Source organism: Perca fluviatilis, chromosome 11, assembly GCF_010015445.1.
Source record: "Perca fluviatilis chromosome 11, GENO_Pfluv_1.0, whole genome shotgun sequence".
NCBI classification, from domain to species: domain Eukaryota; kingdom Metazoa; phylum Chordata; class Actinopteri; order Perciformes; family Percidae; genus Perca; species Perca fluviatilis.
In genome coordinates this window covers 8,347,862-8,373,438 of record NC_053122.1, presented here as the reverse complement: position 1 = coordinate 8,373,438, position 25,577 = coordinate 8,347,862, and the positions used below count along the sequence as shown (strand labels likewise).

At 40.7% G+C, this 25,577-nt stretch overlaps 1 protein-coding gene across 1 annotated transcript; it reads right to left on the bottom strand.

Annotated features, from left to right (window-relative positions):
- On the bottom strand, positions 1-25,080 carry gad3 (glutamate decarboxylase 3). The gene is made up of 16 exons (XM_039816300.1): positions 24,589-25,080; positions 23,448-23,555; positions 22,853-22,959; positions 19,752-19,887; positions 18,446-18,536; positions 14,064-14,176; positions 11,159-11,274; positions 10,281-10,360; positions 9,871-9,925; positions 9,497-9,613; positions 7,120-7,184; positions 6,524-6,602; positions 2,187-2,336; positions 1,885-1,992; positions 1,096-1,185; positions 1-921 (listed from the first exon to the last, which is right to left on the bottom strand). Exons 1-16 carry the CDS (start codon positions 24,608-24,610, stop codon positions 748-750), a joined length of 1,611 nt encoding a protein of 536 aa, XP_039672234.1. The 5' UTR covers positions 24,611-25,080; the 3' UTR covers positions 1-747.
- Positions 25,081-25,577: the final 497 nt, after the last annotated feature.

Genomic DNA, 25,577 nt, shown 5'->3' with positions numbered 1-25,577 from the left:
TTTAATCTTTTTATACTCCACTTATTATGTCTGAGATGTTGTCTGTATGTTTATCTGTCTTGTATGGCTGGTGAGCCAAAGAAAAATGTCCACCTTGGTGGACATTAAAGATTTATTCTATTCTAAGGTTATTTAGTTTATATTTTTCAGTTTCATTTATGTTTAGCTTCTAGGGTGTGTTTGCTAGTTTTAGTTTCAGTTTTTTAGAGGCTCCCGAACCAAGACATAAGGGAAAAAGACAACACAGATTTAATAAAGGCTCGATAGAAAAGGGTCAGCATAGTTACATCAATGTTAAAAAGGGACAATTTTCTTGTGATATGATAGTAAAATGTTGCTTTTATGGGGGGGGGTTTCCCTTTATTTCTGAAAGTAGATAGACATGAAAGGGGGAGAGAGATGGGGGATGACACGCAGCAAAGGGCAGCAGGTCGGATTCAAACCCTGCGCTGCTGCAGCAACATGGGGCGAACGCTCTTACTGGGTGAGCTAGAGGCCACCCTGTAAAAAGTTGCTTTTAATGTTTAATGCTGTAAAACTATCAAAAGCGGTAATGTTCAGCAAAGGCTGTAGAGCATAGCTAGGAGTACAGTAATTGTCAAAAGCCTGTGCACCAACATTTCTCTGTGTACCCAGGCCGGATACAATGTAGGCTTATGCCACAGCAAAACAATGGTCTCAAAGTCGGATGTACTCATTTCCTCTAATGACATGAACTGGGCTGAGACCAAACAATCATATCAGATGTCATAGGTCATCACCCAGCCGGGTGATCTCGTCCAGCAGGAAGTCAATGTCCTCTTGCTGTGTGGCAGGATTGGAGAACACACACCTGAAGAAATTGACTTTGGCTCCCAAAGGCTGATAGCCAATCAAAACCGAGCCCTTCTCCATCATCCTTCTTTTGATCCGAGGAGCCACCTGCAACGACATAAAGAGTGAAGATCACCATCAAGAGTATGGACCTTTTCACTTGGTTCTGTCAGGCTCCTTTAAAACTCTTTTTATCCATTGTCAACATTCAATATAAAATGCAGCAGCGGTGGGATTTCATCACTGAATGAGTCCAGAGGAAAACTGATGTTGTGTACTGACCTGATGGAGTCTTGTGTCTCTGTCAGGTCCAGGTGGCAGGCCTCTCAGACTGGGAGGGATGTACCAGAAACACACGTTACTGTGCTCCGGCTGTGTGACAGGTGGAGGACAAATATGCCCAGTAAGAAGTGAATGAGGATTTAGATGGATAAGCAAACACTAACACTATAAACTGATCTAAAACTAAAAAAAATAGGACAAATATACACAACGTGCCTGGTAATATTTTGTACATGGTTAGTGCAAGAGGTCTAAATGCACCTTTGCAGGTGCAAATGCATCTACTTTGGTTGTCTGAAATCTGCAGTAGTTTACAATCAGGCTAAAGTAGGTTGAGAAGGTAAAGAAGCATTATATGTCTAGGATACAAATGACAATTAGACATTGTCATTGAAAAGCCGTTGAAACAATGGTTATCGTATCGAGACTATCTCTCCACCCAGCCACATATTCTATATGTACGGGGAAAGTCCCAACCTGACAGATGACGTGAATAATTATTGAAGACACACCATAGTACTGGCACGCACAGGTATGTAATAACTGGTGAGCGTGATCACTCTGGTTATCCTTCAGCGACCTCAAGGTGGAGAGATAGTCTCTTCACTCAGAGAACAACGGTTACAATGTAACCTACAGTTACTGTATGTAACCTAGACATCAGATTTATCCGGGTTTAAAATCAGATGTCCAGATGTCACAATTGGAATACAATTATTTGGACACTGTGATCAAACAGATACAGTACATTATTATATATATTTTGTACCCTTTGAAGACCAGTCTTACTTTGTTTTTGAAGACCAGTTCAAAGTCTGTCCTCCTCTGCAGTTGGTCATACAGATACTCAGCATTCTCTAAGCATCTGTTGACCTGAGATCCAAAGCCCTCTGAGCCCTGGGAGGGTGAGTGACAGAGACACAGAGGGTAAGTAAGCATACAGACATCTTCTCACACAGGTAAGAATGAATTAAACCAAGCAGCACCCAGTAAAGTCAAAAGTAATGTCACCTAGTATATACGCATACAAACACCAAACTGCATTTCTCAGTATCAATCATTGCTCACTGTACTGTATAGTACATGAATACCTTTGCCTTCCACATGAGCCAAAGTTTAAAGACATCGACATGCCGGCCACACTGGATGCTCTTATCTCCAGTATCATAGCTCACATCGTAGGGTTTGTCTGTCTGGAAAAGGTACTCAGCCCCCAACTCATTACACTCCTGCAAGAGACCCTGTGGAGATGAGAGACATGGAACATTAATACAAGATACAACTGCATGGATAACCTTAAAGTGCCCATATTATGAAAAAAATCACTTTTTCTGGGATTCGGGGTGTTATTTTGTGTCTGGTGCTTCCACACGCATACAAAACCCATCCATGCTGTTTTGAGTGAGATACGGTTTCTGAATGTAACCTGCCTTCAGTCTCCGGGTGAGCTGTTCAAAATATGCAGGGCTTTCTACGTCACTGCCCGAAACGAGGGGGCTAGGGGGCTAACCGTTAGCATGCTAGCACTAGCATAAATTGTATAGAACTACTTACATGTCCCTGTTCTGCAGGTATTCCATGCAAAGTTGGAAGTGCGCCCTCGTTTAGAAGAAGTCTCCCTGCTAATCCTGCCTTGTACTGACCGAAGTTGGAGAAACAGCTAGCTAGCTCATGTGATCCTCACCTAGGTACTGAGCATGTGCGACTGCCAACAAAGATGTTACAGAAGTAGAGATGTCTCACTCTGTAGCTAAAACAGAGAGCTGATATAGGGTAAAAATAAGAGCTGCAGCAATGTGCAGTACAACAAAAATAATATGGTGTTTTTTTTTTTAATTAAACCATGTAAACCTATTCTGATACAATCTCAAATTACAATTATGAACCTGAAAATGAGCATAATATGGCCACTTTAACTTCAATTCTACACTCATCTGTGCTGTGTTCTGCGTTTTGTTCCATCCTCCGCCACACACCATACCGCACAACAGGGCACTCAGAAGCAGAGCGTCTTGCTGCCCGACTTACAGATTTTTTTTTAAGTACTTTACAGAACGATCAGTAACACTTTACTTGAAGGTATCTACATAAGAGTGACATGACACTGTCATGACACATGAACCCTAACCCTAACCCTAAGTTGACAAAAATGACAAAAACCGAATGACACTGTCTGACAGAAGCGGTATGTCATAAATGTTTATGACTTGTTTATGATGTTTAGGACACGTTCATGACAGTGTCATGTCACTCTTATGTAGATACCTTCAAGTAAAGTGTAACCGAACAATGTTGTGTTTGTTAAAGGTCCCATGGTATGAAATTTTCACTTTATGAGGTTTTTTAACATTAATATGCGTTCCCCCAGCCTGCCTATGTCCCCCAGTGACTAGAAATGGTGATAGGTGTAAACCGAGCCCTGGGTATCCTGCTCTGCCTTTGAGAAAATGATGGGCCGAACCGGAATCTTCTCCTTATGAGGTCATAAGGAGCAAGGTTACCTCCCCTTTCTCTACTTTGACCGCCCAGAGAATTTGGCCCCCCCCCATGAGAGAGAGACATCATGGCTTTCAAATGTGCAAAGTGGCAGTTGGTCAAGGCCACACCCCCACCCTCCACCTTGCCCCCCCCTCTCCTCCTCAATAGCATTTAAAGCTACAGACACAGAAATGGCACATCCTGAGGAAAGCTCATTGTGGGACTGGCTCTAGTGGCTGTAATTCTGCACCAAGGCTGAATTTCAGGAAAGAGACTTCAGATACAGTATTAGGGGACCACTAAGGTCTATATAAAAGAGACTTCAGATACAGTATTAGGGGACCACTAAGGTCTATATAAAAGAGACTTCAGATACAGTATTAAGGGACCACTAAGGTCTATATAAAAGAGACTTCAGATACAGTATTAGGGGACCACTAAGGCCTATATAAAAGAGACTTCAGATACAGTATTAGGGGACCACTAAGGTCTATATAAAAGAGACTTCAGATACAGTATTAGGGGACCACTAAGGTCTATATAAAAGAGACTTCAGATACAGTATTAGGGGACCACTAAGGTCTATATAAAAGAGACTTCAGATACAGTATTAGGGGACCACTAAGGCCTATATAAAAGAGACTTCAGATACAGTATTAGGGGACCACTAAGGTCTATATAAAAGAGACTTCAGATACAGTATTAGGGGACCACTAAGGCCTATATAAAAGCATCCAAAGAGCACCATGTCATGGGACCTTTAAGCTAGTATCCACCTTGCACTGCAAGCACTCCTACAGTTAAACTTCTCTTTTCTGGTGTTTTCCTTAGGTTTTTCAACCTCCAGGATGAATGTCTCGTCGTCCGTGGTGTTTTAGAGGCGACATATACGATATTGGGGGGTGTCTTTTGGTAAACCGACGGGATAGTCTAGCAGTTTCACTTCCTGCCCGGCTGTCCAAACAGCCCACGGCTCGCGTGAAAATAGAGCTGTCGCGTACCTTTAGCGGAGCGGAGAGCCGCTGCACGCACGCTTCTGGGTGTTCTTTACGTGTTGTTTACATTTGAGAAATCACGTGTGTTTGAACTGTTTGGCCTTTCCATATCTGGGACGCGCCCTGACGGCGGCTGGTGGAACACAAGCATTGACTTGAATGGCAGTGATTGCTCGCAGAGGTCGCAGTGCCTGCGGAATGCAGCGCATTTGACCATATGACCCATAGGAGCATTTCATTAAGTAGCGCCCCTGGCAGTGGCAGGAAATACGACCCACAGCAGTGCTTTGCGTCTTGGTTATCTAAAGTTAACAGTCATGGTTTGTGACAGTCGTTGATGGCGTTGTGAAACGGTCACAGTTGGGTTACGTTTAGGCAGAGAAACTGTTAAGTTATGAAAAAGATTGTGGTATGGGTTTAAATCAGTACGTTTGTTATGTTACTTTACTTCAGCTTATGCACGTAACGCAGAACGTGACATAGTGACACGTTTGCTCTGTAAAGAAAACTCACAGGACACAAACTCAGGCCTCCTGAAAGTCCCTTGTTTGTTTGACCGATCCACCACCCCCAATCTATCTTCTTGTGTGGAGTTCGGCATTCTCATAGTTCATCACCTTTTGATCCTGTCATAATTACTTTGTTTTTCAGGGGAGAACTTTCTCAAACTACTGTGCTTCAGGATATCTATGGAGTGATGGGCTGCGGAATAGAAGAACAGTGAGGAATTCAGGGAGGTTCAGATTCTATAATTGGAAACCCTCTCTTTCCGTGTCTGACCTGCTGCTGCTAACCATTTCAGCTCATTTACACCTTTGAGGTTCATACTTTTAGTTTCCAGGATGAACAGCTGGCTGAACCCAGAAGTGGCTCTGCAGAGTCCAAGACAGGCAGGATGATTTTTTTAGGTAAAAACCTTTAATGTTTACAATTGTTACGACCTCAAAACAACTGCTTTTTAGCTGGATACAGGCTCCCTTAGTGGACTCCCACAAGACCATGTGACTGTTACACCCAGGTTGTTAAAATAAAAAAAAAATGTTCCTTATGTTATCCTATCCTTTTATTTAAAGTCTGACAAACACGGAAAGGACATTTTAAATGAAACTGCTTACAGGACAATGTAGCTACTTATGAATTGTTATAAACAGAATGGGTGCTAACAGATGTGAAAGTGGTTTATTTTATATTTTATTCTGATTTATAAACATTTATTGATTTATTTTTGATGTCACAGGACTTGGCTCATGGCCCGCCTTATTTGTTTCCTTTATTTTGCCTCTGATTGGCTTACCCTGTTATTCTTACCCTAACCCTAACCAATCCCCACTCCTCATGCCTAAACCTAACTACATTGACACATCTAGCAGATCTGATCTAGCATTTACTCTCCTCCACACAGTTGCTAGTAGCCAAGGAGGACACGGAGGATTAAAAAAACATGATGCAGTCTTCAGAAGAGGTCATTATCTTAACTCGAGCTTCTGTGCAGGAAAGTCGCCAGATGCCACAATCTTCTGAACATAGTCATACTGAGAAATCCAGAGAGAGTTGTGTGGAGCTGATAGTCTTAATTAGCTTTGTAGAAACTCATTTGGTAACGGCTTGAATGTAACGGACGTTTATTAATGTCAAAAAGTTACGCACTAAAGCTTTAAAGTGACACTCATTAAACAGTCAAAGTTAAGCACAATTTAATAAAGTAATTATGGCGTGGCAAACTATGGTCGCGTGCACCCGCCTGATGAGTCTGGTGGGTCGCGACGCCAAAAAGGTTTTGAACCACTGCTTTAAGCTATAGCTTCCTCGTAGTACAGGATACCATGTCTTAGAAAATACAGACTGAACCAAAGTGTACGATTTTTTTTTTTCGGTCTATAGCCTCTAAAGGTAATCATGTTGTTGTTTTTTGTGTGATGTACACTTAAATGAAAGAATGGAGTATAATGTCTTACTCTCTTTTTGACTAGTATGACAGAGCACTGCAGAGGGACGCCCATCATCTTGTGAGGATTCCATGTTACAGACCAGGCTCTGGAAAAAACAAACATTTAAGATTTAACAATGCCACACTGACTGACTGACTGACTGACCGACTGACTGACTGACTGACTGACATTGGCAACTTTAGACCCTGGTGCTAACAATGCAAAAACAGCATCTGGCCAGGGCCTTAAATAAGGGAGTTTTTTGTTTGTCTCTCATATAATAAAAGATGACACACCAGCAGCCAGAAGTAGCCTATGCAAAATGACACACACAGTAACTCACATAGTTTGTGATGAGCTGCAATAAGATGGATGTTGTGGAAAATAACAAGGCAAGGACTTATAGAAAATAAACCAGGTTGGGTGGCTGGTGTGGGTTATATAACAGAGGGATTCCTATTCAGTTGGACAAACCAGTTGATGTTGGCAAATAGTGTCAGTTTTCCAAGCTGAATTCACAAAGAGTTAGGCTGATAGATTCTTTGTAGTGGTCCCACAGAAACCCCGAGAGAAAACAAAGACACGCCAGGTGAAGTGGTTAGGTTGTGGGTTGATGGACTTACCGTTCAATGCCCTGCAGTTTCATCCTGTGCCTGTCTGACATCAGCAGGCCTCCCCCCCACGCTGCCTGGAGAGAAAGGAGTCAAATTCTCAGAAAACATACCAATTCATTTAAGTCCTATGTGTGTGTGATGCTGGTTACATGATCCAATCAGGTGTTTGTTATGGAACCCACGCAACTTCTAGGCTTTCGCATGCTACTATTGGCCAGGCATCCATGCTCACGCAAGGTAACGGAACCCGATTTGTTCAGGTCCTATCCCCTGACCAGTCGGCTATCCTAACCTTAAAGCTTTACTGGGTAACTTTTTGGGCGGTGCGTGGTCACGGTAGTTTCATGACAGTTTTGTTGTCATTACTTAGAATTATTCATGGGGGCGGGAGAAACTACGCACTATATCTTTAACTACCCGAGGCCAATACCTTACTCCAACCAATCGGGCTGCTTCGTAGGGCGGGACTTGCCTAGAAGTTGCATGGGATCCATAATAACGCATTTGTTACGTGTCTATACAGTATGTCTACATGATCAGTAATAAATATTAATTGTGATGCAGTATTTGTGTGCATTTGTGTGACTGTGTGATCTGTTTTTTGCCCACAAAAGTTTCTGGAGTTTAAGGGACAATTCTGGCGCAAAATGAACCTAGGGGTTAATAACATATGTGTACCAAGTCGACCGTTCTCTGGGAGTCGACGGACGTCGTGTTTGAGCTGTTACTGGTTACTGGTTGCACGGTGTTCGTCGTTCGACTGGTCATGACTGTTTTCCCAAGATGGTGCATGCTTGTATACGTGAAGGTACAGTTTTTTATAAACTATCTTTATAATAAACTGTCTGTACTCTTACAAAGTTCTCAATGCTTCAGTTTACATGTAGCGACCCTCATTATGCTACTGTGGAAGTGTGGTGCTATTTTGAGCCTTGTTAGTGGTATAGAAATAGCTTTCTTTTTACTTTACCCTCTGCCCCGAAGACTAGCATTATAAGCTAATCAGCTGTTCGCGCTAGCTTGTTTAAAGCTAGACACACATTCGATTAGCATGAAAACATATCCCAGAGAACGGTCGACTCGTTAACACATATTTTATTAACCCCTAGGTTCATTTTGCGCCAGAATTGTCTTTTAAAGCCTAAAGCAAAATGTTTACATGACACACATTGATGTGGGCCATCCTACTTCACCCTGGAGCTCCGTAGAATGGCCCCATTTTTTGGTCTAACAGAAAGTTCTCATCCCCCACAGGGGTGTTGTCTCTTCCTATTGGTGGGCTGGGAGCCCAGGCCCACGGGCCCCCTTTTGTGTTGGCACATAGGCGTGTCCATGCCTCTGAGTGCATCCCCGGTCCAAGGTTTCTTCATCTCCATGATTACCTTGTGAACTCTCACTCAGTTTGAAGATGTCGGCCTAACCTGTTATACCCTTCCCCCAGGGAACGTCTTCATTCCTGTTTTCCTGAGCTGGCTGTTTGACCCCCTTGACCTCTCTCTCTCTCAACCTACACAAACAGATTTCTGCCTCTCTAACTGAAGTCAAGAACAGATACATGCCATTATATTTAGAGAGTCATTATATGATTGATTATTTGATTATTATACATGATATAGGAAGACATTATAAATGATTGTCTTTTAATCAGGGCCTTGGTGTAGCCTTATTTTGTTGAAGCTAGGTACTTATCATGTTAACTTTTTTTTTTTATTTCTTAACAGCAGACTGTAGACATGATCCCACACTGGGTTCCACCCACCACGTAATGGGCCACTTGTGCTTATTGGGGCCAAGCCAAAAGCCATGACTGAACATGGGTATCAGCAGTGGTGGCTGCAGCGACTGGACACCCATAGGCATAAGTCATAATCAAAACTGGGCTTTTTCTGAAGGTTTTGTTTCTTTTTAAGGTTTTCATTGCTTTTTCCGACATCTTTGCTGCTCTTTTCAATGTTTTTGCTTTTTTCTGAGTTTTTTCTAGAAGGTGTTGGCACTTTTTCCGACATTTGTCGTCTTTTGACGTTTTTGTCTCTTGTATCGGTATTTTTTTCAATTTGTTTTTTATGTTTTTGTGCTTTTTTCAATACATACATACATTTCCCAGGACCTCCCTAGATAATCGGAGAGCTCAACCCCCCCAATGTTGAACCCAAAGTTACGCCCTCGTGGACACCTCAATCAGTGCACTACCTTAACTGACTTCAGTAACTATACCTTTAGAATGAACTAAAAACGTAACTAAAAAACCTTTACAAAAATACTTAGTATGATTATGTTGGACTGAAGTGTAGCAGTATTTATACTCTTATTACCTTTTCCATTAGTAGGATTTAGAAAAAGTAAAATTCACTCAACATTATCTGAATCCTCCAAGAGATCAACTTACATCAACATGCATCCACAGTGTGTGTTTATGGCAGATGTCAGCAATGGCAATGAGAGGATCGAAGGCTCCGTACACGGTGGTGCCTGCTGTCACATTCACATAGAACGGAACCAAACCCTGGAGAGAAAGAGAGAAATTAAGCTCAGTGCAAATTCTTTCAGGAAGACTTTCTGGCGGCACTGGAGCAGTCCTGGATGTGGAATGTCGGGGATATAGACTAATTGTGACTGCATCGTGTACAACAAATCTCAATTCAATTTAGGGATGAGGTTTTGCCATCAAACCAGAATTTGAAAGTATGTACTGTGAGATAAGGGACATTTTGAACAAATTTAGTATTTTCTCATATAAACTGTACATATACTGAAACATACCTTTTCTTCAGCTGTAACAATGCAAGCCTCCAGTTCAGCTGGAATCATTTTCCCTCTTAAATGACCAGAAGTAGACAAAGGTTTAGTAAACAGCAACTGACTGTGGTCCTTAAATTCATGCAGTGTACATAAGCCATAGTGACTTGACCAAGCCCTGACACCAGCCTGCTCTCTACATGCACTCTAAGAGGAAGAATTCTCTATATTTAAACATAAAAACATTACAATGCATTTTAAAGATAAAATAGTTTACTATGCAGTAAACATGCAGCCCAATATACAGGATGTTTACTAGCACACTAGCTCACATTTTCCCATAACATAGACATTCACAGGTGAGCAAACATTTCTTTTGTCGTAAATCACATTGAATGTTAACAAACACTTGTGTACTTTGTGAGTGTACCCACCTTTCATCACATTTCACCATGACCACATTGTCACTGCCCATCCCGAGCACAGCTGCAGATTTCTTCACTGAATAGTGACTCTGAATGGGTGGAAATACAGCCATTCATCTCCATTTGTCTCAATTCAAAGAACATCCAAACATGTACTACACCCTTCATCCAGCTGACAGCAGTGGCTGCATTGTTTGGTTCCAAGAAGAAGTTCCCAGTTACATATAAGTGCGAGAGCTCTACTTATATCTCCAGAGATTGAGCTGTGTGTGTTCAAAAAGGTGATGCCCTGCTATTACCGTCTTTTATTTGGAGATAATAGCTCGGTGCTATGAGCTCTCTGAAGGCCTAACTAAATGAGATTTTGTTTGTTTGTTGTAACCTCTGTCCTGAAATCATTCAGCATGCTAGCTGCCGAAATGTAGGAGATTGTTTCCATCAGTTGGTTACCTATAGCCTTCAGTGTATCCGATTCACAGCTGACCCTTACATCAAGGAATGAAATACCCTTGTGGCTATGCTACAGAAAAAAAGTAATGGACGCAAGACAATAATTCACATATGTGATGAAATTAATTTAGTTCCTTTGTGCTCCGATTACATAGAAGAAATAGGATGAATGAATCAAAAATTATTTAATATTTTTAATAATCAACCAACGGTAAGGGTCATTGTTGTTTACATTAATAGATTTTTATGATTGCAACTAAAAGGCCTGCCTATGGCAATGCTAAAATCCTTTACAAAAAAAGAAACATTAACTCAAACTTAGTATAAATCTGGGTTAATATTGCTCAAACTCCACAGAACATCAGTGGGAGGTTGCATATGACCACGGCTCCTTAAGCCCCAAATAGAGCAATAGTTAGTGTCTGAGGTGTGATTACATGTTCCGAAGTGAAGAGGGCCAGCTGAGGCAGAAGTCCCATCCCTCTGGTCTTCACCTCTGGGTAGAAGTGATATCTGGCCACCAGGATGCTGTACAGATTGGATATTGTGCCTCCTTCAGGAAACAGAATGCAGAGTTTATTGACAAGTATGCAACCTTCTTTATTTGTGCTTTGCCTCTGTTCATTTGTCTGTTGTTGTGTCTCAGTTCCATATTATATCCTAAATATATAAGCATATGTATATATAAGTTTTCACTATCAAATAAAAGTATTTCTGATTCTGATATTGATACTGTACAGTTTTGGAAGATGTATGTATGTAATATTGTGTGAATGAATGTAACAATTTCTTTTTGAGTTGCAGATAACTAGAGAGTGCACTCTTAACAATGTTTATAGCACCTTTTAAGGGACCTGATGACACTTTACATGAAGACAGAACAAGTAACACACAAACAAAAGAAAAGAAGATATGAATATATGGATTATTGGTGGCAACGTTATCCGAGAATAACAGGATTTAACTGAGTCCATAGGCTGTGGTGAACAGGTTTTTTTTTAATATTCCATGCATGAAGCATTACTGATTTCTGCTGAGAGAGAGTTCCAGAGGTTGGGGGCCGCCACACTCAAGGCTCTGTCCCTAAAAAGTATGCCGGTTGTTGTCGGGGGTGGTAAGCAGACCTGTGTCCGAGGACCAGAGGGTTCCAGGACGGGGTGTAGGGGAGGAGGAGGTCTGATAAGAACTGGGGGGCGAGTGCATGAAGTGAGAATAAGGATGAGGATTTTGGATATTAATAATAATAACTTTTATTTATATAGTGCCTTTCATGAAACCCAAGGACATTTTATAAAATGACTGTGGCTAAGCTAAGGGAGAATGTAGTGCGTAACTTGTTGATATTAATGACGTCTGTTACATTCAAGCCATTGCCAAATGAGGTGGACGCGCTGACGGTATTGTTGTCATTACTGAGAATTCCTCATGGGGGAGACGGAAACTATACGCACTATAGCTTTAAAGAAACGCCAGTAAACCAGAGCACATTATTCTCCCATCCTGGAATGTGGAGGAAGGTCTGGCAATACGGGACTAGGGTGTGGGTGATGTGCTGGTGATAACCCAGCCAGCTGAGTTCTGTACATGCTGGAGCCTGTCTCCAGTTCTCCATTGCAGTAATCCAGAGTTGATTTTGAGATAGTAGGAAGTAGATTTAATGATGGATTTGATGTGTGACTGAAATGAGAGGGGGGAGTCCAAAATGACGGCCACGACTTCCGGGGATGGGCAGCCATCAACATCGAGGAAAAGATCTCCAACCTTCCGACGCATTGCATTGGAAGACACAATCATGAACCCTGTTTTTTCTTACTGTTTAAATTGAATAGGTTGGATGACATCAATGCTTTTATGTTGTGCAGGCAATTGACAAGGGACTGTAGGGGAAGCTGGGTGTCGTCTGCATAGCCGTGAAAGCTAAACCCGGCCGTGTGGCGCATGATCTGACTAAGGGAGAGCATGTAGATGGTAAAGAAGAGGGGACCAAGAACTGGTAGCGCAGCACATATCTGAGCATGCAATGAAATTCAATAAAATACCTCCACAGCTGTACTATGAGACTTTGCACACCTCAGTTTACACACTGAGAATAATGGTTATTGTATGTAGTTGAAGTGACTATATGTTACTTTTAGATATTTCTGAAACTGTCATTTTTGATCTGATGATCATAAATGACCTGTAACAGCAAACAAGACTAACAGTGAAAAGAACGCTATTTTTATATAGTTTTTTTTAATGCCTCTGCCCGGGACCGATTTTTCCCACAAAGTCACAAAATGATTTACAGCAGGTAGACGGTGCTACAGTCACACACCTGATGGGTCACAAATTTCGCCTGAACACCGGAAAAGCCTATGCAGCCAGCTAAAAGGTAGCAGGAGATTTCTTTATATAGGCCTAATTGTATTTTAATGTTATCGTAGAAGTTATCTGCTGTAGTTATGGCTGATACCGGGGTAGGACCATTACAGAAAAGAAGGAAATTAAATGAAGAACAACTAAAAGCTAAAAGGCTAAGTGAAAGATGACTGGCGAAACCCGAATCAATCTCGGTCGGGCTTTAACAGATGAAGACAATTACGGGATTGAAAATTATTCAAAACCCATCCCGAATTGGCCCTCAGGTATGTAATATGTTCATGCGCGATGTTGTTGTACGTCAGTTAACTACATGAAATTACGTCCCCCTTACATTCAGCACCAGTGTTTATTCCTTTTAGTCTGTGTTTGCGTTTGCCTACTATTTTTTTTCCCTTGTCCCCCTATAATGTTACTTGTGTAACGCGTCCTTGGGTTTCATGAAATGCACTACATCATTTTAAGTTATTATTACGTCGGTTGCTACAACAACCTCCTAATGCTTTGGCTCGTGACACAGTGACAGTGATAACCGGTTTAGCTCACGATACATCCAAAGTAGGCTAAGTTAACGTATGCAACACTTGAAATGCAACAATGCATCTGTAACGTATTCTCTTATTGTTGCCTAAATGAATTATTTTCTGTCTGAGCAAAACATTCATTGCAATATGACCTCCTGGTTGGTAACGCTAACTCAATAATACAGTGGGCAATACAGTACCTTTACTACACTTTTACGACAGCAGGTGTAGTAAAAACACTACCGCTTTTGTCCAAAGCGTCCGCTAGAATCAACAAACTGAAAGTTGCATATAGCCACTTTAAACTTGTGTAAATTGAACTTTTCCTTGATATTTTAAGCAAAATAAAGGTGACCTTTTGTGTCTAGAGATGTTCAGTATCACTTTTGACAGTTTTTATCCAATTAACTGTTCATCCATCAACCCATTTCTGCCGTAACTTTCTTGCATGTATTACCTGGACAGAAGAATCCGTCTCCCTCATCATCAGACCATCCCACAATGCTTTGCATCTTCCTCAGCAGAAACTCTTCCATGAGGATGAAAACAGGAGACACTTCATATGTAAACCTGGTAAAGAAATGTATCGTAAAGACAAATAAATCACATTAAAACTGGCTTCTAGCAAACATCTCATGTGTATTTTTCTGAACTGCATAAATGCCATTAACCCTTATTCCCCCACTCAGACATTTTTTGTAAATTTTTGTGTAATATATAATTAAATAATTCAAAAATTAAACTGGCATTTAAAGGGTTAAAATTCTGAAAATAATTGAATGTGTGGTAGTTTTGAACAAGTTTGTTGTTAGTTAGTAAAGAGATTTATGTGAAGGGAAAAAAAAAAGCAGAAAAAAATATTGATGGGGTGCCCGGATAGCTCAGTTTGTAGAGCAGGCGCCCATAGAGGATTACTCCTCAACGCAGCGGTTCGACTCCGACCTGCCGCCCTTTGCTGCATGTCATTCCCCCTCTCTCTCCCCTTTCATGTCTTCTGCTGTACGTGTTTTTTGTGCGTGTACATTTTTGCCACAAAGGTGTCCAGAGGGTAGTACATTTGAGGAGGGCACAAGGGTTAAAGAAATGAATTTCTATTGAAAAAACACTTCTCTCAAAATGTTCAACAGCCGAGGATTACTTTGTTCAAGAGCTTCTCCTATATAGTAAGGTAGTGTCAAGAGTGCACCAGTGCTGAGGTGCACACAGTGGCAGGCTTAAACCTGCACTTTTATACTAGGCATAGCTATTTTTAGGTGGCATGAAGATGTAGCAGGTTGATTGGTCGCTATGCTTTCAATCACACTCACTCTTTGACCAATCAGGAAGTAGCTACATGTTCTATAGGCAGGGGGTTTGTCCTCTTGACACTCTACTCTTTGTTGCCGGAGCCACATTTCCGCTCTGGGTCCCCTTCGCTTCCGCTGCCCGGTTAAGGGAAATCGACAGGTAGTGCAGTGTTGCTAATTTGTTTGTTACGTATAGAGAGCCAAAGTCACGCCGTTCTACTTCTGGTCCATGGGACCTTAATTCGGAAAAAATATGAACGAGAGTCAATGGAGAGATAATAATTATTTTTTGATCCCATTTGAATTGAGCCATGGATTACAAATATGATGTTCGTCAATTTAAAACATTATTTTTCAACCGAAGAAAGTGTCAGTTTATTGTTAAACTGTTGAAGTATAAGAATGTGAAAATACGTAATTACAAAGACTACACACTTCATGGATGATGTCTGGCTGAAGCTACGATATCTGTGTGTATCGTACCGGGGATGTGATGTTACTCTAATGAGCAGAGGATCTCGCTTGTTCTTTTGCTTATCTGCTGAAAACACTTGACTGGATAAAACACAGCAGTTAAGATAACATTACATGTGTTGTGGAACAGAGCTAAGCTAGCTAGCTAGCGAGCAAGCCGAGCATCAAGCTAGGTGAGGTAGATTGTGTGAGACGGGAGATGTAGTCCACTGAGCGGTTTCACACAAAACTAAGTGGTCATATGACAAACCTACGGCTAACTGAGACTTTCTTCGGTTGAAAAATTATCTTTTAAATTGACGAACATCATATTTGTAATCCATGGCTCAATTCAAACGGGATCAAAAAATAATTTGTTTCTCCCCGTTCATATTTTTTTCTGAGTTAAGATCCCATGAGGTCCACCGGAAGGGGCGTGACTTCGGGTCTCTATACGCCTCTTTTGTGTTAGGATTGGCATTACATCGTGCATTGTCTTTTGCAGTGTCTCCCTGTCACAAACCCGACTCCTGTAACGGGACCGCGTTGAGTTGGCATTTTATACTTGAGTTTTTTAGTAATTGTATAAATAAAATAATTGTCTTTAACGGAACTATGTCTCTGGCTTAATGCATAAGTCAAACCTGTGTGCTTTCTGTATTTTGGTGGTTTAACTTATCGAGCTAGTCAAATCCTATTCTCGGGTTGAAATCCCGCCGGGTCTGGGCGTTGAGCGGGCCCAAAAGGTGCTCCCACCATCCCACCTCACCACAAAGGCATGCAAAGTCAGTGGAAAGATGGTAAATGATGTAGATCTACAGTGCCTCAGGCAGCACGAACTAAGGAAAGGACTCATCTGCTCAACTTGAACATGTTTTAGCTTGAGCAAAAAAATGCTTTCTCGACTTGACTCAACCTCATGTCTGTGGTTGAACGACTCAACCACAGACATGTCTTGTGGTTTTAGAAGAAGTAAACATAAAATGTAAATACTCAAGTTAACCCTTAGATGCACAAGTGGGGTCAAAAATGACCCCAGTGGTTGTTTTTTTGCAATATCTTTGTAATTTTAAATTTGTATCATTTAATCTTCCATGTATTCCTCAAATAGGTTGTCTTTGACATGATGCCATTTGGATTTGTATCTAATTGTTATATTTTTTTAAGTTATTGCATGTTTTGTATCAGTACCACACTTTTCCATACGTGGGGTCAAAAATGACCCCAAGCTTTTTCTATGGAATTTCAAAGGTTAACCCTAGGAGCCTTTGGTTTTTATCAACTGTGAGTGTCAGGTATACATTTACTGTTGATCCACACATCTAATGGCAGCAGTCTCACCACCCTGAAGGTTATTTTTACTAAATGTTAACATTATTTTTAATACTCTCTACCAATCACGGATCTGATCACTGCGACTAACAGTGCATTAGTGTATTCTTATTTGAAAGTGCTTACCAAAATCCCTTCATGTTTACTTTACCTTAATTCCCTTACCATGAGTTAAGTTATACAAATACTTTGAAGTTTAAGTTTGAAGTATTGTTTATTAGTAAGTCGTTTTTTCAAGAGGCAGTGATGTAGTTAGTTATATAATTTCTAACTGGTAACATGTCAGAAAGGTCTGTTAGCACTTTGACATTTCCAGTTGAAAATTTATTTCAGTGCTCAACATTGTATCAGTCAATTACAATGTGTCACTATGACAGTCAGCCTTGATGAAACTAAATATTGGCGTGTTTACATTTCCTGTCAGTAGCTGGGGTGCAACCATAGACTGTAAATATTATGGCTGCAACTTATGGTTATTTTTAATCAATTAAATGTTTAGTGTATGGAATGTAACAATAGTCACAAGCTATAAAGACAAGCACGTTTTGCAAGATTTCATGCGCTTTCAGTAGAGCAAATATGATTTCAAAATGATTTTATTATTTTTAGTAGTGGCACTAAACCTGCTAGCATTTACAGCACTTCTCAGTAGTTCGTGAAATGGTCACGTTATTAAATCTATGGATTTGTGTACAAGGACACGTTTTACTCATTTTTTTCCTGTTGTTGAGGACGATTTTTAAACTAATGAATTTCAGTGGGAAGCATATTTCGTGATCACAGCACGATTACAGTAGCAAGTAGTATTAAATGCCGAAAATCCAAGTAAGGAGGTTGGTTGGGGTGGTGGATGGGTCAAACAACACAGGACTTTCACCCCGGAGACCGGAGTTTGCGTCCCGGCGTAAACCCCAACTATCCCGTTGTTGTGGTGCGTCGGCATCCCAGAAACTGGGGATCACGTCCCGGCATGTGGCGTGTCCTTTCACCGTGCTTCTTTTCCAAACCCCAACCGTCCCGTTGTTGTGGCGCATCAGCGTCCCGTTGTTGTGGGGCGTCGGCATCCCAGAGACCTGGGATCAGGTCCCGGAATGTGGTGTGTCCTTTCCCCCGTGCTTCTTTTCCAAAACCCAACCTCCGTATAGATGCTAACCATTATGTGCTGACCACACAAATAAATGACATTCTCAGCAACACAAAATAAACAAGATAATCGTGTCTGTGTACACGAATCAATAGATTAAAAATAACGTGACCATTTCACAAACTGCTGTGAGACCGTGCTTCCCTTAGATATGCACACCATGTAAATATACTCTTGAGCACAATCATGAGGTGTGTGTGTGTGTGTGTGTGTGTGTGTGTGTGTGTGTGTGTGTGTGTGTGTGTGTGTGTGTGTGTGTGTGTGTGTGTGTGTGTGTGTGTGTGTGTGTGTGTGTGTGTGTGTGTGTGTGTGTGTGTGTGTGTGTGTGTGTGTGTGTGTGTGTGTGTGTGTGTGTGTGTGTGTGTGTGTGTGTGTGTGTGTGTGTGTGATATTGTATTGTTAAGTAGTAAGTAGTTTTTTGACTTAAGAAAGAAATTTCTTAAGTTTACCACATAAAACGCATTCATTCTAATTGGGGTCATTTTTGACCCCACTCATGGAGGAGTGTAGGTATCGGTAGGTCATGCATCTAAGGGTTAAGAATATGTACCTCTAAATTGTCTTTAAGTACAGTACTTCAGTAGACTACTTCATTACTTTACACCACTGATGATGAGATCTTACATGTTAGTGTTGGCTGTAGAGGTTAACCACTCTCCTGCCATACCAATCACATCCAGACCTGAAGACAGCTGGTTGAAGAAACGTGGATGGCCTGGAAAAACAAAAGTCAGAGGTCATAGGCCAAGCATGTAATTAGTTAGAAGAGATAGTGGGGGTGTACGAGTGGTGCGGCTGCAGCAGTTCGGTGGTGGAGTTGCAACGTTGTTGCATTTTTTTTATTTGCTTCGGTTAGCGTTCATGCTGCCCTGTGTCAAAAGGCACCAAGCATTGTAAACAAATGTCATGCGGTTGAAACGGTTGCTTGTTTATTGGACAGAATATCGAGGATTGCCGAAAATGTTATTAAATTGTATAAAAATTAAGTTTCACATTAAACTGAGCCTACAATAACACATAGGGCGGCCTAAAGCTTTAATACATACCGTTGTTGCATAGAATACTAAGCTATTAAAATAATTGTTGACATGATTTTATAAATCATGTTAATATTTATGGGTGGCTATCTTAGTGATTACCTTACCTATAAGCCAGTACGCTTATCATCGATGGGTTTTTTCACATACAAGCTGAGATATATATATATATATATATATATATATATATATATATATATATATATATATATATATATATATATATATATATATTAACCAGTAATATGTTGGATTCATGTTAACACATTTTAATTTTCTTGGAAACTTTCAAACAATAATTTGGTGGCCCCTCTGCAGTAACTGTTGAAGATCTCTGTCCAAAAGGTTACAACAGGTCATTTTGTACACTGACGTCACATCTCACACTACAATGAAATGGCTATATGGGGACTAACATAATCACAAATGAATACAATGTTAGCCTACCTTTGGAGTGTTATTTAGCCCCCTTCCCTATAGAAAGGGGATACAAACTAGGTTGGTACCACTGGATTCCTTAGGGTGTCTAGTTTAATAAGACGCCAATATCTTCACTCTAGCTTTAAAACGAAGCGCGCTTCAGCCTCTGATAGACAGTAAAGTTGGCCTAAATGATCCAGGGCTTTTGAAAAACCATTTGAAGCCTTTATTTTTTTATAAAATAAATGTGTTATGCAGTTGTAAATTGAACTGTTAATTTCACTTTACAGAATCAACTGTCCGATCCTGGGTTAAGGCTCTTCTGTGTCACACACACACACACACACACACACACACACACACACACACACACACACACACACACACACACACACACACACACACACACACACACACACACACACACACACACACACACACACACACACACACACACACACACACACACACACCTGTGTTGACGCCATATTTGAGTGTGTCTCTACAGTCCACAAGTATCTGCTCCAGAGTTTCCGGTTGGTCCGGCAGATCCAGACTGAAGCCCTCCAGTCCCTCCTTCAGCTGGTGAGGATGGTGGAAGTCCAGTATCTAAAACACAGGGAGCAGCATTTTTCATTTTGCCATTCCCTGTGTCTCATATTTAATGATGTGCATAAACATTCATTACACATTTTTCCAGTAAAGCCCCTTCAAAATCATTAGATTGTTGCAATGATGTATTCCTCCACACATAAAATACAACTAGCACTGCAGTTACCAAATGTAAAGTTACTTTGTGAATCGAAATAAGTGCGTTAGTGCGGCGGAATAAATCATTGCGATACAATCTTGAGCGTGTCACAGTGTGTTTATGCATCTCTCCGTGTTTAGTCCCTTGCGGCAGCACTTTGTTGGACTGCTTACAGCTGCAACATTAGTCAACAGAAAGTGTTCGCCCCCAGGCTCACCCCCTCTCTGTCAAAGCCCAAAACAAACCAGGTGAACAGGTGAAGCAAACAAATATGTTATCACTTCCGCTCAAACCGCCATGAAAACGCCCACCACCAGTGTTGGGAGTAACGGCATTTAAAGGTGCTCTAAGTGATGTGATGCGTTTTTTAGGCCTCGAGCCAAACACCCCCCCAGAAGCTTTTTTCACATGGGTCTAACATTGGGAGCGTTAGCATAGAGTAGCGTTATCAGCTGAATAGCTTAGCGCAGGGGCTAATGGACCCACGTTTGTATCTCGTAAATGACCCCACTAATAATGCCCGAAATGATACCAAACGTCTACACTAGTACATATAGGTTATGCACTCATTAAACGATGGATTGGAAAGTTTGGCATACACCAGAAGTTTATGTAAATAACACTTGCCTGCTGGCTTCTGCTCTCTGCTGTTGTTTGTTGCTGCGTAAGACGAGTGCTTGAGACATCTACAAATTATAACAACCGAAGAGATGCAACAAAAATATTTTTTAATTTAACTTTTTTTTTTAAGTAAGTGCTGTAGTATAACTAGCAGGAGACAAGTAATAATTGAGGTAAGTTTGGAGACATTACCTTATTTAATCATTAAATTAATAAATATTTTTGTTGTATCTCTTTTCGTGTAGTAATTTGTTGACGGCCCTAAGCACTCGTCTAACTGCAGGTAGCAGCAGCAACAGCAGCAGAGAGCAGAAGAGAGCAGGCAAGTGTTCATAAACTTCTGGTGTACTTACAAACTTTCCAATCCATCGTTTTATGAGTGCATAACCTATATGTACTAGTGTAGACGTTTGGTATCATTTCGGGCATTATTAGTGGGGTCATTTACGAGATACAAACGTGGGTCCATTAGCCTCTGCGCTAAGCTATTCAGCTGATAACACTACTCTACGCTAACTCTCCCAATGTTCGACCCAGGTGAAAAAAGCTTCTGGGGGGTGTTTGGCTCGAGGTCATGGTGCTAAGGACCCTAGGGTGAAATTACTCCGAACCATCACTTTAAGTATAACATCGTTACTAACGGCGTTATTTTTTTCAGTGACGGAGTAATCTAATTAATTACTTTTCACATTGTTGCAACGCTGTTATCGTTACTGAGAATGTAAAGTGGCACGTTACTACAATTTGGTTGAATGAAGCGCGAGGTGTCAGGCTTTGGCTACACATCAGCGTCCTGGAGAGAACGGGGGTGGGGATGATGAAACTGTTGCAAATGCAATGTTGATTGACTGGGTGGGCGGATGCCCTGCTCACGCTGTCTCTAAATACCAAATGTTCTAAAATACTGTATATAGTGGTTTTATTCTTCAATCAGTTAATATAAACATCTTTGACGTTAAAGATGTTATAGAACGTAATAGCATTATAGAACATAAAAAATAATGTCACAGTTACTTTGCTGAGTCACTAATTACTTTTACAATGTGGTAACTGAGTTATTAACTCAATTACTTTTTGGGAGAAGTAATTTGTAACTGTAACTAATTACTTTTTTAAAGTAAGATGACCAACACTGCCCACCACCTACAATATAAGTGCATGATATAATAATCAATAAATAATATAAATGAGACCATAAACACCATATGTTGTGGCTCATACACCCATGTTGCAATGTTAAGTTCCACCAGTGGAGGGGAAACAACACTACACATGCCCAAAAGCCTCTGGCAATGAAAGCAGACAGCAAAAAGGTGATACCAGGTGGTCGAGCTTATTGCCTGTTGGCTAATAGCCAAGTACTGTTGTCATAATATGGTCATTGTTGATAGAAGTTAGTATTTTTTTTTTCTGTAAAGAAAACTCTGGTCACAACTGACCAAAGTGAAATTTGATTGTTGCTCTTTACTGTTGCGTTAGTATTTTCTCATACTCCAGTGTTAGATTTCCCCTCTGACAGAGATCTTATCCTCTGTTTCCTGCCCAGGGACTACAGATGATAATTAGCTTATAGCTAACTCTGGTACTGCTAAGGAGCTGTGCATTGTCCCTGTCAAATAAATAAAAACAATGAACTGATATGAATGATCTTCTACAGCACGCACAAGTCTGCCTTTTGAAGAAAAACTTGAGATTGAACTCCTTTGAACAGCCCACCAGCCACAGGATATTTTTATAAACCAAACCACTAATAAAAATAAATAAGTTAGTTAACTTAGATATGGGAGCAGGGCCATGGCTCATCCACGCCTCTAATCACCTGTCAAGCTTACTTATAGCCGTCAACCCATCCTGTACTTTACCGTTTGTCTCAGTTTTCTACAACCGAACGTGCTTCGCATGCTTACATCAATCTAAAAGTAAGACTTGTAATGTTTTTTTTTGTTTTTTCACCAGAGCAAAAGAGAGGCAGCCATGACATGTATGTTTGCTTTTAAACTGAACATTTAAATCAACCTAAACGTGAGTCTTGTCTGGACAATGGACTTCTTCTGAATATCATTGAGCAAAGTGTTGAGCTACTGTACGAACAAAGAATTAACAAGTGACTTAATGTCATGACACTCCCATATAGAACAGGTCTAGACGACATTTGTTTTACAGGATTTCAGCACAGCAATCCTACAAGTAACAATTGAATACCTTGGAGCTCCTCTGGCTTGACTTGCTGATATAACTCAACAGGATGTTAAGCAGCTCCTGCAGAAATTCTCTGGTAATCTCCTCACCACCTGAAGCTGGGAGCAGGTCTGCACACACACACACACACACACACACACACACACACACACACACACACACACACACACACACACACACACACACACACACACACACACACACACATATATATCTCTTTCAAGTTGCCTAACCTGCAGATATGGCACATCTTTGCATAAACAATTGTAGCTATGCAACTATGGCAGGAAATTAGTCATCTTGAAAACAGTTTGAATTCTGACTCAATAAAAAAATTTCACATGTGACACTAATCCTCTTCCGTAATAAATGAAGGATGCAAAAGAAAAATGGTGTAAAGCAAGTACAAGTAGAAGTTTGCAGGTTTGAACCCAGATTTCAAAATTTTCCAAAAGGCACAAGCGAGTTGATGTTAATGTTGTTCACCTCTAACATTGCCAAAGAACATGTTGCCTGCATCAATGATGGAAGCCTCCAGTCCCCTCAGACTGTCAGGAGGACCAAACCTGGCATGACTCTGGACAGCCGGAGCTCTCACCTTTGCTGTAGATGCTGCAGAAGTCGGCAGTTGTCTGTCCTCTGTCTCTGACTGCTGCCGACTTCTCCTGCTGTTTGTCCATCCCACCCGATTTGTTAATGATGCTTTCTGAAAGCACAAAATATACATGTTTGTCAGTAAATGGGCTGCTGATGTCTTAGTTAAGTCTGTGGGAACATTCGTATCTGCTCTGAGTAAAATGCTTCAATACAGTTAGACACTCTGTTGCTATCTCCTGTGCCTTTGGTGACAGAAGCCTCCGTTTAAAGTGTTTATAGTGTTTTTAGACACTCATCTTACTCTGGAAATGAGAAATGTTCTAGTTGACAATGTCAGTGTGTTTTACTGAAGACCGGGAACAATAAGGTAAAATAACGTGACATATAACACAATAAAAGCTCCTTCTTTGCCTTAGCTTGAATGTGTGGAAAGTTACAGATTGCAGTTCTATATCTATTTGACTGACATCATGTCAACAGCTGTTTGTGGCACGTCCGCTCAGACTCTCTTAGTTATCTAAGGTGTTTGCTATCTGGGTGGAGGGAGCCATTAAAGATCTTGGGAAAGTGAATAAGAGAGCTAGGTTTTTGGGAAAAGCTTCTTATTTAAATGATAAAATAAGTTCCTACGATCTGGGAAAAACAGATTTATAAGAAAAAGTTGGTCAGAGTTCTTGCAGTCTGCCCCAGCACCAACCAACTCAAAATCATCGCCTTTTAAGGTATTATTTTAGGTATAAACTGTGACTTACTCTGTGTAACAATTATTTCATCATATTTGCCATAATCTTGGGAAACTATTTGCAAGGAAAGGACTGATTACTCCTTCATAAAAAGACATGTCCTGACATGTACCTCTCACATAGTGATGTATTCATTTCAGATAGTGTGGCTGTATGCATTCATATTGTCTGCATTCAAATCATATAGGCAAATACATCACTGCACTATACACTTAGGCTATATATATATATATACAGTATATATTATGTATATATACATATATATGTATAGATATACACACATATGTATATATATATATGTATATATACACATATGTATATATATATATATCTATTTCTAGTTCATTCACATTACCACTTTACTTTGCATTATATAGAGTGTCATCAAACTACTCTTACCTGGCAGCTGTAAGAAATCCATATCAATACAAATTACAAATTGTTCTTCAAAGATGTTTCCGAGCAATTTAGTTCAGTCCCACTGTTACTATTCTTATAAAACGGTCGAGATATCCCGAAAATCACTTTTCATTGAGTCCTCTGAGAATGTGTGGATAAACCGGCCCGCCTGAGGGTTGCTTAGAAGTCTGTGATAGGAATTCATCCAACAGGAGGCACACAGACAGTGTGGTGCCAGTCTGCTGCATTTAAAGAGCAGCAGGTGAAGGGAGGTGTGGTCTGCAGCCTGCAGCTGTTTGGCTGTCGCTGAAAGCAAGGAACACCTGCATGATGCTTTTGTTATGTGACATCATGCCATGTAGGGCTATGAGTTTTTCTTCATTTGATCACAGCATTCAGGGTATGCCCACCCAAACTAAAAAATGCAAAATTCTCACTTTTCTTTCAACATCATTTGGTTTTATTTGGCTAGGCTTTGAGATATCCCTCCCTGTAGAACTCTGATAGCAGGAGTTGCTGGTGGAGACTACAGAGTAGCATCAGAATGTATTTCAATAAGCTACAACTGCACATCCCCCTATACTCCTCCCACATCAACAGAGAAAGGGTTTGACAATAGGTTCATGTCCTCCTTAATGGCAGCCAACTCTTGAAAGTCTGTGATCAGTGAAGTTAGCACAGTCACACATTTCCCCATTTTCACTGAAATGTGGGCAGTTGGGAAACAAGATCATTTCACACAGTTGGACAGTTAGCAGTGTTGCCACTACTTGCCACTCAAAAAGTTGAAGCTCATAATAAAAAAAAAATGTCATGTGTGCGTAGGCCTACATTTGCGACACAAGCTTGCAAGCTTTTGTTCAATGTGAGCTCAACTAAAAAAGTGAGGTCTGCCAACCACCCAAATTTGCTCAGTTCAACAAGGCTGTGACCTTTTTCATTCAATAAATACTCCACACACAATTTCTACCACAGGAGATGGACTTTGG